Source organism: Jaculus jaculus, chromosome 3 (assembly GCF_020740685.1).
Source record: "Jaculus jaculus isolate mJacJac1 chromosome 3, mJacJac1.mat.Y.cur, whole genome shotgun sequence".
Classification (NCBI taxonomy): domain Eukaryota; kingdom Metazoa; phylum Chordata; class Mammalia; order Rodentia; family Dipodidae; genus Jaculus; species Jaculus jaculus.
This window is the reverse complement of record NC_059104.1, coordinates 101,584,000-101,601,991: the sequence shown is the minus strand read 5'-3', so window position 1 is coordinate 101,601,991 and position 17,992 is coordinate 101,584,000. Positions and strand designations below refer to the sequence as shown.

Sequence of the window (17,992 nt, the reverse complement as noted above, 5' to 3'; positions counted from 1 at the left end):
CAATCCGTAACTGACTTTCATCTCTTGGCAGCGCATTGGGGGCAGTCGGGGCCTCCCTCTGCCACTCCCCCACCCTGCCTTCTCCAGGCATTTCATCACTTCCTAGAGTGGCCAGAACATGTGTGCTTTATTTCTCTGTCAGTATTTAGCAAGCATCAGCCTCTAAGGAATGGCCAATAAAGCCAACTTCTACAGGGTGACTCCCTGACTTCTAGAGAGGAGGACGGAGAGCAGTGTGTCAGGGGCACAGAGCAGATCACAATGGAGTCTGGCTTTACCTCCAAGGACACTTATCTAAGACATTTCAATCCCCGGGATTACCTAGAAAAGTATTACAACTTTGGGTCCAGACCCTCTGCGGAAAATGAGGTTCTTAGGTATCTTCTTCAAAACCTTTTCAAGATATTCTGCCTGGGTAAGTGTGCTGTTGTCTCTGCGTCTCCTATGGAAATGTGAGGCATTTGGGAAATACTGGGTTTGTGTCTAGCCATCCCTGTTGGGGCTTTCTGGCATCCCACTTATTTAAGGAGGATAAAAACCAATATTGGCTTAGCTATTTTACAAATGAAAGCCAGAGGGTCTCAGTGCCGTCCTTGAGCTTACAGTAACTTGCAAGGTGACCTGAGGAAGCCATTCGATTTCATGGCCTACTTCAGAGATTCTATGAAAGACAGGTATGGTGGCACAGGATTCAGGAGACTGAGGCAGGAGGATCACCGCCAGCCTGGGTGACAAAGTAAGACCCTGTCTCAGAAAAAAAAAAAATTCAGTCTAATTTTTATTCCATTCTTAACTGAAGGGTAAAATCCTTCCAGTGCATTAAGAATTGTGTGCTTTGTTGAGGGTAGGCATTATTTAAACTCTTTTAAAAATACTTTTTAAAAATTTGCACATGTGGCATGTGTGTATATGTATGCCAAGATCTCTTGCCTCTGCAAATGAATGCCTGTCCAGATTTACATATGTGGCTGGGGAATTGAACCCAGGCCAGCAGGCTTTGCAGGAAAGCTCTTCTAATAACTCTGAGCCATTCCCCCAGCCCCTAAACTCATTTTTAACCATAAATTAATTATTTCCTAAGGTATTCATTAATAGATTTTATATTGTCTGTGTAGCCATTTTGTTGTTGTTGTTGGATCATGGGTCTATATAATAGCTGTACTTTTTTTCCCCCTTTCCAAGACCTTAAAATAGTCTAGCAAAAATGCCTGCGCTCTGGGCTGGAGTGGGGAAGGCAGATGAAAAGATGTCTTACAGAAGGCTTTTCAGGAAGAGTGGTGAATGGTGTGGCGTCTGTCTTTGTGGCTCTCTGTCACAGTCTCAGTGAAGAAAGTGTAGCATCAGCCACGGTATGATGTCTGACTCTCCACCTCCTCCTTGGAACCAGGTGGTGTGAAGGGAGACCTGCTGATCGACATTGGCTCTGGCCCCACCATCTACCAGCTTCTCTCTGCCTGTGAGTCCTTCAAGGAGATCATTGCCACTGACTACACAGACCAGAATCTTCAGGAGCTGCAAAAGTGGCTGAAGAAGGAGCCAGGGGCTTTTGATTGGTCTCCAGTGGTGACCTATGTGTGTGATCTTGAAGGCAACAGGTAGAGAAAATGTTGTCTGCTTCTTGGCCTTCTCAAGGTACCTCAGTGATGGGTTTTATGAGTCAAGATTGTTGTTAGGATCCAGTTGAAGAAAGAGGAAAGAAGTAGAGACGGAGACCAAAGAGAATCCAAATGGAGAACAGGAGTTCACATGAACAGCTTGGGGGCCAGGCTCACCTCCCTGGTGTGTTTTAAGGCAGTTATCTAAACACAAACGCGAGTCTCCGAGTATGGCTAATGCTGAGGAGGCAGAAACAGCAGAAAGGGTCTTTTTTAAAAAAAAAAATTATTTATTTATTTGAGAAAGAGAGGAAGAGGCAGACACAGAGAGAGAATGGGCATGCCAGGGCCTCCAGCCACCGAAAATGAACTCTAGACACATGTGTCACCTTGTGCATCTGGCTTATGTGGGTGCTGGATAATTGAATCTAGGTCCTTAGGCTTTTGCAGGCAGGTGTCTTAGCCACTAAGCCATCTCTCCAGCCCCTGATTAGGCTTAAATCTTTTTTAAACTTTTTTTTTGTTTTATTTTTATTTATTTATTTGAGAGCAACAGCAAGAGAGAAAGAGGCACAGAGAGAGAGAGAAAGAGAGAGAGAGAGGGAATGGGCGCGCCAGGGCCTCTAGCCACTGCAAACGAACTCCAGACACATGCACCCCCTTGTGCACCTGGCTAACGTGGGTCCTGGGGAATTGAGCCTCGAACCAGAGTCCTTAGTCTGCACAGGAAGTGCTTAACTGCTAAGCCATCTCTCCAGCCCTAGGCTTAATTTTTTTTAAAACATAATGTATGATATGTGTGTGTGTGCATGTGCATACACACGCACGTGCTTAAGAGGTGTGCATGGTAAGATCTCTTGCCGCTGCAAACAAATGCCAAATGCTTGTACTACTTTTGCATCTGACTTTACATGGGAGCTGCGGAGATAAACCCAGGCCAGCAAGCATTGCAAGTGTTTGTAATTTCCCTCACATTGCCGGAACAAACACGTAACCAGAAGCAGCTTATGGAGGAAAGGATCTGTTTCAGGCTTATAGTTTTCAGGGGAAACTTCATCATGTTGGAAGAAGTGGAGTCACTACATCATATGTGCAAAGCAGAGAGAGAACAGCCAGCCAAGCTCTGGGCTCACTCAGCAGGGCTGGACTCAAGCTCCGCCCTGAGGCACTCCTCCGCCCACAGGCCTCCATCTGCTGGAGACCAAGTCTGAAGCTTAATCAGAAACACCTGGGGTAAGCCACATGGACATGGTTGTGCACACTTTCAGTCCCAGCACTGGAGAGACTGAGGTAGGAGGATTACTGTGAATTTGAGGCCAGGACAGGGATACAGAGTAAGTTCCAGGTCAGCCTGGGCTGCAGTAAGACTGTGCCTTGAAACACACACACACACACACACACACACACACACACACACACACACACACACGTGAGGCAACAGGGGATATTTACATACAAACCACAACAGCAAACAAGTGCCTCCAGTGAGCCATTTTCCAGGGTCCCTGACTAGACTTTTTAAAAAGAATTAATTAATTGATTTGCAAGCAGAGAGAGGTAGAGAGAAGAGAGACAGAGTGGGCCCACCAGTGTCTCCAGCCACTGAAAAGGAACTCCAGATACATGTTTCACCTTTCACATCTGTCTGTATATGGGCACTGGGGACTCGAACCTGGATCATTAGGCTTTGCAGGCAAGTGCCTTAACTGCTATGCCATCCCTCCAGCCCCTTGACTGGACTTTTAACTCATAGAAGCAACATACAGCAACTAGGTGAAACAAATTTATTTGCTATCCTTAAAATCAGTTTACATAGTCAGCTAACAGTAAAAATATTACACTACTATAATATCTACAAGCAAATTTATGTAAATAAATAGTAATTTACATTCTCACCTGTAATGTACAAGGATTCTCTTTCTTCCACTTCTTTGCCAGCATGTGTAATCTCTTTTAAGTGCTGGGAATCAAACCCAGAGCCTTGTAAATGCCAGATGAGTGTTGCACCACTGAGATACATTCCCAGCCCATATTGATTCATTTATTTGATTTTTGGGTGTGTGGTGTGCATGTATGTATATTCCTATGAGTGTGGGAGCATGTGTGTGCACATACATGGGGGAGAGAGGCTGATGTTGGATGTCTCCTCAGACTCCCTAGTTCCTCAATACCCACATGCCTGTGTGTATGTATGCATGTGTGTGCATGCGTGTGTGTATGCACACTAATGCCTCTTTCCACTGCAGATGAATGCCAGATACTTGTACCACTTTTATGTCTGTCTTATGTGGGTGGCATGGGAATTGAACCTGGACTGGCAGTTTATCAAGCAAGCCCTTTTGACTGCTGAACCGTCTTCTCAGCTCTTCCACCTTTTTTTTTTGGTTTTAGCTCAGGCTGACCTGGAATTCACGATGGAGTCTCAGGGTGGCCTTGAACTCATGTTAACCCTCCTATCTCTGCCTCCCGAGTGCTGGTATTAAAAGTGTGGGTCACCACACCCAGCCACCTTAATTTTTTTGGATTTATTATCATTATTATTTTTTAAAATATTTTGTTCATTTTTTATTTATTTGAGAGTGACAGACAGAGAGAAAGACAGATAGGGGGAAAGAGAGAGAATGGGCAAGCCAGGGCTTCCAGCCACTGCAAACGAACTCCAGACGCGTGCGCCCCCTTGTGCATCTGGCTATGTGGGACCTGGGGAACTGAGCCTCGAACCGGGTTCCTTAGGCTTCGCAGGCAAGCGCTTAACCACTAAGCCATCTCTCCAGCCCTTATTATCATTATTATTAACAACATATTTGGAATGGGTACATCATGTGTTAGTACCCACTTTTCCCTCATCCCTGCTCCCATTCTGCTGGGAACCCTCCTCGGAGGAGTTGCAGGTATTCCCCATGTGGTTGTATTTTTCTGAGACATGGTCTGACACCATGGAACTTGCCAATTTGCCTAGACTAATTTGCCAGCAACCCCAGAGAGCCTCCTGTCTCTGCCTCCTCAGCCCTGGGATCACAGGCATGTGCTTTTATACAGGTGTTGGGGATCCACACTCAGGTTCTCCTGCTTGTGCAGCAAGCACTTTACCCACTGAACCACCTCCCCAGCCCCTCCCATGTTTTATTATTTCAATCATGGCCATTCTAACCAGAGTGAAGTGGTATCTCATTGCTTGTCTTGCATTTCTCTGATTAGTGATATTGACCATTTTTTATATCCCTGCTAGCTTTAATAAATGACTTTTTAAAAGATTTTATTTTTATTTATTAGAGACAGAGTGAAAATGGGTGTGCCAGAGCCGTTAGTCACTGCAAACAAACTCCAGATGCATGCGCCTCCATGTGCATCTGGCTAACGTGGGTCCTGGAGAATTGAACCTGGGTCCTTAGTCTTTGTAGGCAAGTGCCTTAACTGCTAAGTCATCTCTCCAGCCCCTAATAAATGATATTTTGTTTCTGAGGTTTACTTTCATTTGATTATTTGCTTTTTTTCTGATTTTTCAAGGTAAGGTCTCACTCTAGCCAAGACTGACCTGGAATTTGCTATGTATTCTCAAGGTGGCCTTGAACTCACAGTGATCCTCCTGCCTCTGCCCCCTAAGTGCTGGGATTAGAAGCGTGTGCCACCATGCCTGGCTGATTATTTGCATTTTTGCTGTTGAGTATACTCTCCTGGATGTCAACCCCTTACCAGATGCATAGTGTTTGAATACTGCCTCCCATTCTGGAGGCTGTTTCTTCACTCCTGGTTCTTTCCTTGGCTGTGCTGAAGCCTTGTTGGATATAATTCCCCTTTGTCTATGTTTTGGCTTTGCTTCCTATGCTTTGGGGTCGTGTCCAAAAACATCCTTACCCATTGGTTGTGGAACTCTGTTCTCTGGGCACAGAATGACTGTGACCATCTTAGTCAGAGGTGCTAGAGTCTGTGAGAGGTGGATGGTGTACTGAAAGGGGGACTTCCTCTGTGCAGTGCCCAGGCTGGGGTGAGACTTTTTGGTGATGAAGTTATTTTTAGGTTAACCCCATTTCCAGAAGTAACTGCTCATCTATGCTTCTGTAAGTAAACCCACTGCATTTGTTTCACCAAGCAGGGATTGGATGGTACTGCTATGTGGTCTGTCATGGGTGAGCTATCTGTTCATGTTTTCTCAGGAACAATTCATTTAATCTTATCCCGGTGTCCTGAAGAACATCCCCTATGCTTTCTTCTAGTTGTCTTGTGGTTTCAGGTTTTACATTTATGTCTCAGTCCATGTTGCATTGACTGTTGTAACTAGTGAGAGATGGAGATACCCAATTTCCCCAGAACTATGTATTGATTTATGTTTTTGAAGGCTGTTGTGGGGCTGGGGAGGTTGCTCGGCTGGTAAAGTACCAGCTGAACAAGCATGAAGACCTGCACTCAGAGGCTCAGCCCCTCATAAACTGGCAGGTGTGGTGCACATATACATAATCCCAGTACCAGGGAGGCAGAGATAGGAGGGTCCCTAGGGCTTGCTGGCTAGCTAGCCTAGTTGAATCAGTGAGCTGTAGGTTCAGTAGGAGACCCTGCCTCAAAAAATAAAGTGGAGAGCAATTGAAGAGGACACTCAACATCAAAATCTGACCTCCACATGCATGCACACATACCACATGAGCACCTGCACATACACACACGCACACACATACGTGTGCATGCACACAAAAACGTCCCCTTTACAGTATGTGTTAGCACCTTTGTTGAATTCTGTTGGCTGCAGATGCATGAGTTTAGTTCCATTGTTGTGTTTTTATACCATGCCTTAACTGCTAAGCCATCTCTTCAGCCCTGACATAATTTTTATTTATCTGAAAAATTTCTTTCCATATTCTTTATAATACAGGTATGCCAAATACACAGTTTTTCAGTTATCAGTGTCAGGAACAAATCTGTAACTTTTTTCTTCCTCCTAACTTGAGGAACAACTTCTAATACCTGAGTCTTCCTGACATGTTTCTTCCCAGTGTTTGTTAGTAAATATATATAAGTTCCAGTATTGGATTTAAAGCTTTATTTGTTTGTTTGTTTGAGGAAGGTATCACACTCTAGCCCAGGCTGACCTGGAATTCCACTACATAGTCTCATGGTGGCCTTGAACTCAGACATTCACCTACCTCTGCCTCCCAAGTGCTGGATTAAAGGCGTGCACTACCATGCCCAGCTTAAAGCATTATTGTTAAGGCTGTGGAAGTAGTTCCGTGGTAGAATGCTTGCCTCACATGTATGAAAACCCTGGGTCTGATCCCCAGCACTGGAAAAAAAGGAACAAATAAAAATTTTTATCTTCATATTTTCTTTCAGGATCCCTTGAGACATTTACTTTTGGTATGTAACCATACTTAGAATTATTTGTACATATCTCATGCTCATTTTACATGAGTTTTCCAGCTACTGAGTTTTAATTCTGATCCATAGCTGAGTCAACTCAATAGATCTCCAAATATTTTTTTTCAAGAAGACCACATACAAACATACTTTCTAAATCCATATATGTACATAGAAACCTGTTTCTGTTACTTTAACACTTGAACACTATCATAAAATTGTTTAATATTGCTTAAATATTACTTCATTTTTTTCTGGCATTTAGTAAGAAATTGAGAGGATATTTTCATATGCTAATTTAACCTCTAAGCCCTTTCCTTAGAATTTTGTACACTTAACCATCAAAATGAAGATATATTCTTCAAAATAAAAGCAGTTTTATTCTTCTCTTTTCTATTAGGCATGCAATTCCATAGAATGAAATTGATATTGCTAGGGGGAAAAAAACTAGCTATGAGGATTTGGACAGTGTCAAGAATTATTAAACAAATAAGGAATTCACTAGGCTTGGTAGAATTCGAGGGGAAGTTTATTAAATGAAAGTTCTCCATCATTGTTAGACAGCACACCTTTCTAAACTCTAAATCATGTGTCAGGGGGCTTTGGGAACTTTGGTCCCAATTTCTGTAGCCATCACAGGCTTTTCCATCTCATTCAAAAATGAGCCCTTCAATCTAGCGTGATACTAAAAGCATTACTTATCTCATGCCAGCATCATCAGCTGGGAACAATTGGCTCTTAAGATGTCCTCACTTCCCCATCATTCCTTGAGAATAAGGAACTGTACTTTTGGCAGTAGGATCCTACATCCGTCCTTATCCTCCTGCCAGATCCTGTGGCTTTAACTATTTTGAGAATGATAGTGATCCCATTCAACTTATTTCTCTCTCGCATCTTCAAGTACCTCTATCAACCTACAACCCACTTTCCCAAGATTATTTCTTCTTTATCTGAAGCTATTTCTTGTGCTGATGGCTGCACTGTGAGCCGGCTGGTCTTCCTCTGCCTCAGGAATGAGACACACATGGTTTAAAAAGCCACTTATTTCACAGCGATTTGAAAGTTGTAAGGCATCAGAACCAGTCTCGGCTCATGCTATTCATTTATTAAGTCAGACAGTCAGATACTAAGATGTAACTGCCCAGCTATGTCATGAACAGAGGAAGATGAGCTTTCCCTTCAGAAATCCTAGAACAGAGGAAGATGAGCTTTTCCCTTCAGAAATCCTAGAAAATAGCATTAATTAGCCTTGGGACACATTCCTTAGACATGTGTTCCCCAGATTAGCAGCTCAGATGTCACTTGAGAGCATGTCCGAAAGGCAGGCCTTTGGGCCCTGATGGCTGGCTAGGGAGGTGGAGGCCGCCCTTTCATGGGACCTGCTGGCTGTGCACCTGACACTTGAAGTGCTGGGACGCAGATAGGAGCTCCATGCAGGTGGGCCGGGACCTGCAAATGGGTGGAAATGAGTTACAGGTGTGTTCTCCAGGCTCTTCCAGCCTTCCATGCACCCAGGTGAGCGCTGCAAGGCTGCAGAGCTCTGGGAGTCTGTAGAGAGCAGCAGCCCCACTGAGCCTCAGCGTGCCTGACAGCTCGGCCACAGCACTGCAGAGGCCACTGCTTCCTGAACCTAAAGCTCTCCGCAGGCGCAGCCACGTATCTATTTTGAGATGCTGGTAAGGACTGGGCATGGTGGTGCACATCTATCTGTGGTCCCAGTACTCAGGAGGCACGGGCAGAAAGGTTGTCACAAGTTCAAGGTCACCTGAACTACAGGCCAGAAAAGACTACAGGGTGAGACCCTGTCTCAAACCAACGGCAACAACACAAAGATGTTAGTTTTATTGTCTAGAAATATGCACACAGGTGCCTAGTTTGTTCCTTAAACTAGTGGACTGCCTCCATGGCAACCAGCTCTGGGTTCCATGGCCCACAAGATGGTAATGGCACTCTTTCTCAGAATAGGCACATTGATGGCATGGTGATGATTTCATTGGGGCCTGTATTAGTCAGGGGTCTCTAGAGGACCGGAAGCAATAGAATGAATTGTATTAACAGGGAATGTATTGGCTTAGTTTACTGCAGTCCAACAATAGCAGTTTGCAGGCCTGAGAGTCAAGGAACCCGGTAGCTGCTCCGTCCACAAGGCTGGATCCTCAGCAGTCCCAATCCAGCACTGAGGGCCTGGAGGCTTCCTGGAGAGCCGCCGGTCTGCAGTATGAGCTGCTGGTCTTCAGTGCCTACCGGCAGCCAGGTGAGAGGCAGGGAGACTTTCCTTCCCAGAGCTTCCTTAGATAAAACCCTCCCTCCAAGAGGGGCAACCCACGTTGGGGAAAGGGCTCACCCTGGGGGAAGGATTCCTCCTTTAGTTAATCCGCCCTGGAAGCATCCTCAGAGACCCACTTATGAGGAGTGTCTGTGGATTCCTAAACAGACTGAGTTGATACAAACTTAACCCTCGCAGTGCCCGTTGGAAGGGTACCTCTCTCTCAAACAGGTGCTGTCATGGGCAGGTTAGAGGGAAGCCTGAGGAACCTTTAACTAGTATTTCCCTATATAACATTTCTATTTGGATGTCTTTGAGTACCTCAAACTCAAGTGTGCATAAAACAGAACACTGACCAGCTGCAGATCTTCTCCATATGTGGTATTCCCAGATCCTTGATTAATATCACCAGACAATGAGTCGGGCAGGCCAGAAGCCAGGACTCAACCTTGTCACCTGTCTCTTGGCTGGGGACCATGTCCAATCCAGCCCTAGTTTCTTCTGTTTTACTTCCTCCATTCCCCTTATTCAGTTTCTTTCTTCTGATATTTATTAACGACGTGGCCCAAGCTTCTCTCTCCTCTTGTTTCCTGTCTGGCCTCGCATCCCCACTCTTGTCCTTCCACTCCGTTCTCTCCAACCCCAGAAATCATCACAACGGATGTCAACTCCTTCTGCTGCATGTGTACATGTAGGTGGTGTGTGTGCCTATGTGTATCTGTGGACATGGAGGCTGTGCGTGTGCATGGGTGTGGAGGCTGGAGGCTGACGCTGAGTGTCTTGACAGTTACTCTCCACCTTATTCTTTGAGACGGGGATTCTCACTGAACTTGAGCTCACTGACTTGGCTAGACTAAGTATGCAGTGCCCCCCCCAAGACCTGCCTGTTTCCCAAGACCTGGGATCCCAGGAGTGTGTGTCACAATACCCAGTGTTTTTATATGAGTACTGAGGAATCTCAACTCAGGTACTCAAGCTAGCCCAGTGAACACTTTATCCAAAGTCCGCTGAGCCACTTCCCTTGTCCCTAATATGTAAATCTGATCATCACACACACACACACACACACAGCGCCCCCCCCATTTTTTTTTCAGATAGTGTCTATGTAGCCCAGGCTGGCCTCATATTTGGCAATTTTCCTGTTTCACTACAACATCTGGTTATGTCACTTTCTTTCTTACCTCCTCTATGACTTAAGATGGAAAGCACAATTTCTTACGTAGTCCACAAGCCCTGCCTGGCAGCCCATTCACCTGCCACCCAGCCACACCGGCCTGCTCTTCTCCACACGTCCCCATGCCACATGGCCCCGGTGCCTGCCCTTGCCTCTAAGTGGACATCTCCCTCCCCTCTTACTTTCCTTGGCCTTGTTAATGACCACACATCTATCCTCCATCTCTCTGCTTATTGGACTCCTTGCTATGGGATGTTTCCTCATACCCTTGACCAAGCCCAGCACCCAGGGCTCCTTCTTGAGCGCATGTTTGTCTCCTCCCTTGAATTTCTCAGTTTCAATTTCTAGTTTGATAGGTAATCACTGGGTGAATTCTTTCCCTACAAGTTTATAATCTCCATGAAGGGCTCTCTCTCTCTCTCTTTTATTGACTGTCAAGTCCCAAGCACCCAGCACATCTCCTGTCATAGAACAGAGATTCAAAACATATTTGTAAAATAAATGAATGCCTGTGTCTAGCCCTCCAGCCTTTCCTCTGAGAATGCCTTCTGCCTGATTGGGGTGTGATGGCCTCAAAGATTTACCAGCAATTCTTTCTTTTGCTTACAATTCTTATACTGATGCCTAAGTTTATAGCTTCTTTTTAAAATTTGTTTATTTATTTATGTATTTATTTATGGGGGAGAGAGAGAGAACGAATGAAAGAGGAAGAGAAAATGGGCACACCAGGGCCTCCAGCCAATGCAAATGAACTCCAGATGCTTGTGGCACCTTGTTCATATGGCTTTATGTGGGTATTAGGGAATCAAACCTGGGCCTTTAGGCTTTGCAGGCAAGTGCCTTAACTGTTAGGTCATCTCTCCAGCCCCTATCTAGCTGCTGCTTGCTGTTTTGAGACAAGGGCCTATGTAGCTCAGGCTGGTCTCAAATTCCCTTAGTAGCCAAGAATGGCCTCGAACTCCTTATTGTCCTGCCTTCCGCTCTCAAGTGCTGGGATTGCAGGCATGTGCCACTACTCCAGGCACTTATGTTCTCAGATGTTGCAGGAGCCTCTAGGGAGGGAGCCTGGATAAATGACAGCAATAAGCAAACAGCTTGCAGGCTGGAGAGACGGCTTAATTGTTAAGGTGCTTGCCTACAAAGGCAAGGGACTCTGGTTTGATTTCCTAGTACCCATGTAAGCCAGATGCACAAGGTGGTGCATGTGTCTGGAGTTAGTTTGCAGTGGCTAGAGGCCCTGGTGGGTCCATTTTGTCTATCTACACACTCTCTCTCTTTCTCAAACACACATACACACACATAAATAGATGAAATATTTTTAAAGAAAAGAAACAGTTTGTGTGGGGTTCTGACTTAACACCTGCCTGTCTCTTGGGGCAGGAGGAATCTTAGGATAATTACTGGGTACAAGAAGACATGGTCACAATGGGTTCTTGCCAGGAGTCTTCCTAACCTTTTCATTCTTTCCCTCCCTCCCATAGCCCTCTGGCTTTTATAGGTAGTGTATGTACAAAAGAAAGAGCTGCCTTTCTTTTGCATGTTGGTTCATTTGAAAGAGTAGATCTTTTGAAGGAATGAAATGGCCCCAATTGCAGTTAGCTTTCTGTAAACCCGCATCACACATCTCTGGTGTGTGTTTATTACCTACCCCTTGAGCTAAACGTGAGGCTGAGTGGTAATTGCCTGGGTCTCCAGGCGAGTCCATTTCCCTGTGGGTGTACCTGCAGGCCCCAAGAAGCCTGGAGGTATAATCTTTACGCAGCTGCCTTAGCAACTGAGTTCACCGATGTTTGCTGTATGTCCAAGGACAAGCAGGTTTCAGCAACAGTGGGTGTTTCTAACAAATTCCCCTCTCAAATTGGCACAGTCTCTATGAGCTTTCAAGACTTCCCAGCGGGTCTCACAGTTTGGGAACAATTTCCACCATCATCTGACTGGCAAGTACTAGTTCTGTGGTAATTTATGTCTTTAAAATAGCTAAATACACAATAAGGCTCAGAGGTCCATTCTGCTTCTGACGTCATCACTTAAGTACACATTCTCACAATGTTCCCAACCTGGAGGAGTGTTTTTAAACACATCCAGAGGCACCCCATGCTGTACTTCCTTAGTTTCTCCTACACACCTGTTATGCATGTTATGTGTTCGTTATACACGTGCATAACAATTATTGAATTTGAAAAATTGGAATTATTCAGAATTCAAATGTGTCTGTTCTAAATTACTTAGCTATTCAAATCTGCATTTCTTACAAACTTCCATAGTTGTCAATAACCATTTATTATCCACCACCACCACCCCCCTTTTTTTCTGGTTTTTTGGTTGTTGAGGTAGGGACTTACTCTAGCCCAAGCTGACCTGAAATTCACTATGTAATCTCAGGGTGACCTCAGACTAGCATCAATCCTCCTAATTCTGCCTCCTGAGTGCTGGAATTAAAAGTGTGTACCACCACTACACCCCGTTATTCCTTTTATTGAGGTAGGGTCTCACTCTAGCCCAGGCTGACTTGGAATTCGCTTGGTAGCACCAAGCTGGCCTCAAACTTAAAGTGATCCTCCTACTTCCAAAGTGCTGGGATTAAAGGCATGTACCAGCATGCCCAGCTTCATTTTTATATTCTTAACATGTCTGTCAAATTCTCCATGATCTATCAAGGCTAGTGACAGCTTTAGAATTAGTTTCCCTATCTGTAAGATAACTGTACCACTTTTCCCAGGCTTGCAAACCCAGGATAGAGGATTTTCAAGACTAAAGTCAGAAAAGTTCAAGACAAGGCTAGGAGTGGTGGCACACGCCTTTAATCCCACCACTCAGTAGGGAGAGGTAGGAGGATCACCATGAGTTCGAGGCCACCCTGAGACTACAAAATTAATTCCAGGTCAGTCTGGGCCAGAGTGAGACCCTACCTCGAAACCACCCCCCCAAAAAAAGTCCAAGACAAATGACAAACAATTTGTCATACTGCCATTTTTATCTTTTACAAGGAAGCAATAGATTCAATCAAGAGTAATTTTTTTGTTTTGTTTCTTTGAGGTAGGGTCTCACTCTAGCTCAGGCTGACCTGGAATTCACTATATAGTGTCAGAGTGGCCTTGAACTCACGGTGATTCTCCTACCTCTGCCTCCCAAGTGCTGGGCTTAAAGGCGTGCGCCGCCGCACCTGGGAAGGGTAATTTTTATTCCCTGTGTAGATACCAGTACAGTGATTCATGGGAATTTCCAGACAACATCTTGCTATGCCATTCTCTTTCCTCTCTTTCTCTTTCCTTCCTTCCCTGTCTCTCCTCCCTCCTTCCCCACTTTCTCCTTTCCTTTCCCACTCCTTTATCAGGGTCTTGTTATCTATCCCAGGATGGCCTTGAACTCACAGTCCTCCTGCCTCACTCCAGCCTCCTAAGTGCTAGGATTACAGGTATATACCACATTTCCAGTTGTCTCCTTTCTTTTTTTTTTTCCTTAGTTGTCTCCTTTCTTTTTCTTTTTAAATTTTTTGGTTTATTTTTATTTATTTGAAAATGACAGAGAGAGAGAATGGGCGTGCCAGGGCCTCCAGCCACTGCAAACGAACTCCAGATGCATGTGCCCCCTTGTGCATCTGGCTAACATGGGTCCTGGGGAATCGAGCCTCGAACCGGGGTCCTTAGGCTTCACAGGCAAGTGCTTACTGCTAGGCCATCTCTCCAGCCCAGTTGTCTCCTTTCTGAATGAGCATCTTATTGAGCTAGAACTCATCATACTGTCAATGGATACATTTGAAGTGTATGATTCAATGGCTTTTACTATACTCAGAGTTGCATAATATCACCATAACTGATTGCAGTATATTTTCATAATTCCCAAAAAAAACTATGTACCCCTGAATGGTCACTGTCACCCCTTAACTCCCAATCCCAGCCAAACCCCTCAGCTCCTGACAGCCAGTGACCTGCTTTTAGTCTCTAAAGTTTTGCCTTTTCTGGGTGTTCTGTGTAAATGGAATCATATAGTATGGGGCTGTTAGTTTTGCTTGCTTTTACTTAGTGTGATGCCTCCAAGGTTCTCCCCTATCATAGCAATGTATCAGAAGTCTTTGTTGATAAATAATCTTCTCTTGGTATGTGTGTGCACATGTCAGTTACCTATCCATGGACTGATCTATATTTAGATTGTTTCCACCTTGCCTTGTGGCACAGATATGTCACTGTCACTTCTCTTCAGTAGGCACTGGGGATGGAATTTCGGGCCATGTAGAAACCTTGACTTCTTGAAGACCTGCCAGATTCTTTTCTAAAACAGTTTGATTATTCAAACTCTCACCAGTAGTACACCGGGTCCTTGTCAACACTTATTATTAGCTGTCTTTTTAAAAAATATTTTTATTTATTTATTTGAGAGACAGAGAAAGAGGCAGATAAAGAAAGAGAGAAAGGGGGGAGGGAGAGAGAGAGAGTGTGTGTGTGCAGGAGAGAGAGAAAGAGACTGGGCATGCCAGGACCTCTAGCCACTGTAAATAAACTCCAGACTCATGCACTACCTAATGCATCTGGCTTACATGGATACTGGGAAACCAAACCTGGGTCCATAGGCTTTGCAGGCAAGTGCCTTACCACTAAGCCATCTCTCTAGCCCTTTGCTGTCTTTTTTACAATAGCTATTCTAGTGGATATAAAGTGGTATCTTACAGTTTTGGTTGCATTTAATTATTTATTTTTATTTATTTTATTTTAGATAGAGCAAGAGAGAAGCAGAGAATTGGCTCACCAGGGCCTCAACCACTGAAATCAAACTCCAGATGCTTGCACCACCTAGTGGGCATGTGCAAACTTGCACTTGCCTCACCTTTTGCATTTGGCTTATGAGAGATCTGGAGAGTCAAACATGGGTCCTTAAACTTCACAGGCAAATGCCTTTACTGCTAAGCCACCTCTCCAGCCCAGGTTGCATTTATTTATTCTTTTCTTTTCTTTTCTTTTTTTTTTTTTTTTTTTTTGAGGTAGGGTCTCATTCTAGCTCAGGCTGTTCTGGAAATCACTATGTAGTCTCAGGGTGGCCTCAAACTCATGGTGATCCTCCTATCTCTACCTCCTGAGTGCTGGGATTAAAGGCATGTGCCACCACACCCAACCAGGTTGTATTTCTTAATGGCCAATAATATTGACTTTTCCAATGCTTGTTATTAAGCTTCTTAAGTGGAAAATTAGAGCAAAAGCAGCATGTTGGCAACTACCTGTTTATATGCATCAGGTTTAAGACTGTTAACAGAATATTTACTTTGGATACTCACAAATAACTTGCACCATTTCAAAGCATTCTATCTGGGGTAAATCTGTAAGTTTTATTTGAATTATTGACTTTTCCCTGTGGCCAGAAGTTGTCCCAATGTAAGTCTCTCCTCTCTCTTTTCTCTATTTCTCTCTCTCCTGAAGTTGGACCACCCTCTACTGTCTCCTTCAAGCCTTGCAGTTCAAATGGTCATCTGTTGGAGTCACTGTCAGATGATGAGCAGTGTACCCGACCGGGTCTGTGCTGTGTACGTGCTCTGTGGACCAGAGAATGACCAGAACTGCTTTGGAGCAGGACAACAGGCCCTGGCCCTGGCCCTCATCCCAGCGGCATCGTAGTGGTCAACAGTTTCTAAATATGGCTCTGCACGCCTCCACCACCCCCTCACTGGTCAGCCGCTCATGCAGAGATAGTGCTGCAGCATTTAAAACCTTTCTCATCAGTAAAATGCTCGCTGTATAAGCCTGAGGACCTGAGTTCAGCTCCCTGGCAACCTCTATGTGAATGCTTTGTGGGCCCGGCAGCCAGCCTGTAACCCCAGCACTCAGGAGGCCAATGAAGCAATGAGCTCTGAGTTCAAGTGAGAGACCCTGCCTCAACAAATAAGATAGAAGAACAATTGAGGAAGACATCCAGTACCAACTTCTGGCTTCCACACACCCATCATGTGTGCACACATGTGCCAACACACCATACACATATATACACAACAATACAGCCCATTGTTACTTCTTATGTGAGGGTCTGAATACTGGACTGGAGAGATTCCTTGGAGGTTAAAGGCGCTTGTTTGCAAAGCCTTATGTTCAGGGTTTGATTCCCTAAGGTATATGGAAAGCCAGAATGCACAAAGTGGCACATATGTCTGGAGTTTTTTTGCAGTGGCAAGAGGCCCTGGCATGCCCATACTTTTTCTGTCTGCCACTTTCTCTTTATTTCTCTCTCTCAAATAAATAAAAACATTTTTTTAAATGCCACCACTTCGTACTTTGGCAGAAGAGACAAGAACAGTGATAATAATGTATAAGTCAATATTAATAAAGGAGTGGAAGAAAAATAATTTCATGGGAGGAAGATCACTTCAGAAGTAGGCAGCCAGGAGTTACCATTATCATTCCCATGTTATTATTGTTTCATTTGTAGATTTAACCCAGCTGAGAGCAAATATGGCCACATTTAGATACCAAGGCAGCACTTCATTTCTTCTTTCCCAGTAGGAGTGACTCAAAGGCCCACATTTGGACCACGCTGACAATTTCAGCCCAGACCAAAAAGATCTGGGGTCCAGGTGTCTCAGGGCACCAAACGAAGCTGCTTGTTGTGTGTTTTTCAGAACTGAGGGGCCGGAGAAGGAGGAGAAGCTGAGACGCACCGTGAAGCAGGTGCTGAAATGCGATGTGACTCAGAGCCAGCCCCTGGGAGGGGTCTCCCTGCCCCCGGCCGACTGTCTGCTCAGCACTCTGTGCCTGGACGCCGCCTGCCCAGACCTCCCCGCCTACCGCGCTGCTCTCAGGAACCTGGGCAGCCTGCTCAAGCCGGGGGGCTTCCTGGTGGTGGTGGACGCGCTCAAGAGCAGCTACTACATGATTGGTGAGCAGAGGTTCTCTAGCCTGTCCCTGGGCCGGGAGGCCATCCAGGCGGCGGTGGAAGAGGCGGGCTACACCATCGAGCACTTCGAGGTGATCTCTCAAAGTTATTCTTCCACCACGGCTGACAATGAAGGACTCTTCGCCCTGGTGGGGCGTAAGCTGGGCAGACCAGTATGAGAGCCTGTGAACCCAATTAAAGCGATCGTTCTGGCTTGCCTGGTTCTGACTACTGTGGTCATTGTGCTGAGAAGTGCTGAGTGACCAGGTCCAGGGGTGCAGGGTTGGAGTGCGTAATCTAGGAAAACCTCATGGGCTATCTCCTCCTTTTTTTCTAATTTTTTTTTTTTTGTTCATTTTTATTTATTTGAGAGTGACAGACAGAGAAAGAGGCAAATAGAGAGAATGGGCATGCCAGGGCCTCCAGCCACTGCAAACGAACTCCAGATGCATGCGCCCCCTTGTGCATCTGGCTAAAGTGGGACCTGGGGAATCAAACCTCGAACTGGGGTCCTTAGACATCACAAGCAAGCCATCGCTCCAGCCCCTATCTCCTCTTTTTAAAATACTTTTTGAGAGAATGAGAGAGAGAGAGTGGGTGCTCAGGGCCTCCTGCCACTGCAAACAAACTCCAGCTGCAGGCACCACTTTGTGCATCTGGTCACTGGCACTGGAGAATTGAACCTGGGCTGGTACTCTTTGCAAACAAGCAGCTTGAATCACTGAGCCATCAGCCTAGCCCTGGACTACCTCCTTCATG

At 45.2% G+C, this 17,992-nt stretch overlaps 1 protein-coding gene across 1 annotated transcript; it reads left to right on the top strand.

Moving 5' to 3' along the window:
- The first annotated feature begins 261 nt into the window (after positions 1-261).
- Nnmt (nicotinamide N-methyltransferase) lies at positions 262-17,418 on the top strand. The gene is made up of 3 exons (XM_004666455.2): positions 262-415; positions 1,388-1,595; positions 16,980-17,418. The coding sequence occupies exons 1-3, from the start codon at positions 262-264 to the stop codon at positions 17,410-17,412; spliced, it is 795 nt and encodes a 264-aa protein (XP_004666512.1). The 3' UTR covers positions 17,413-17,418.
- The last annotated feature ends 574 nt before the right edge of the window (positions 17,419-17,992 follow it).

Excerpts from the sequence above, each read along its gene's own strand:
- Nnmt (XM_004666455.2), top strand. The coding sequence starts at position 262 with ATGGAGTCTGGCTTTACCTCCAAGGACACTTATCTAAGACATTTCAAT. Across the intron at positions 416-1,387 it reads TTTCAAGATATTCTGCCTGG|GTGGTGTGAAGGGAGACCTG; the intron begins GTAAGTGTGCTG and ends CCTTGGAACCAG. Across the intron at positions 1,596-16,979 it reads TGTGATCTTGAAGGCAACAG|AACTGAGGGGCCGGAGAAGG; the intron begins GTAGAGAAAATG and ends TGTGTTTTTCAG.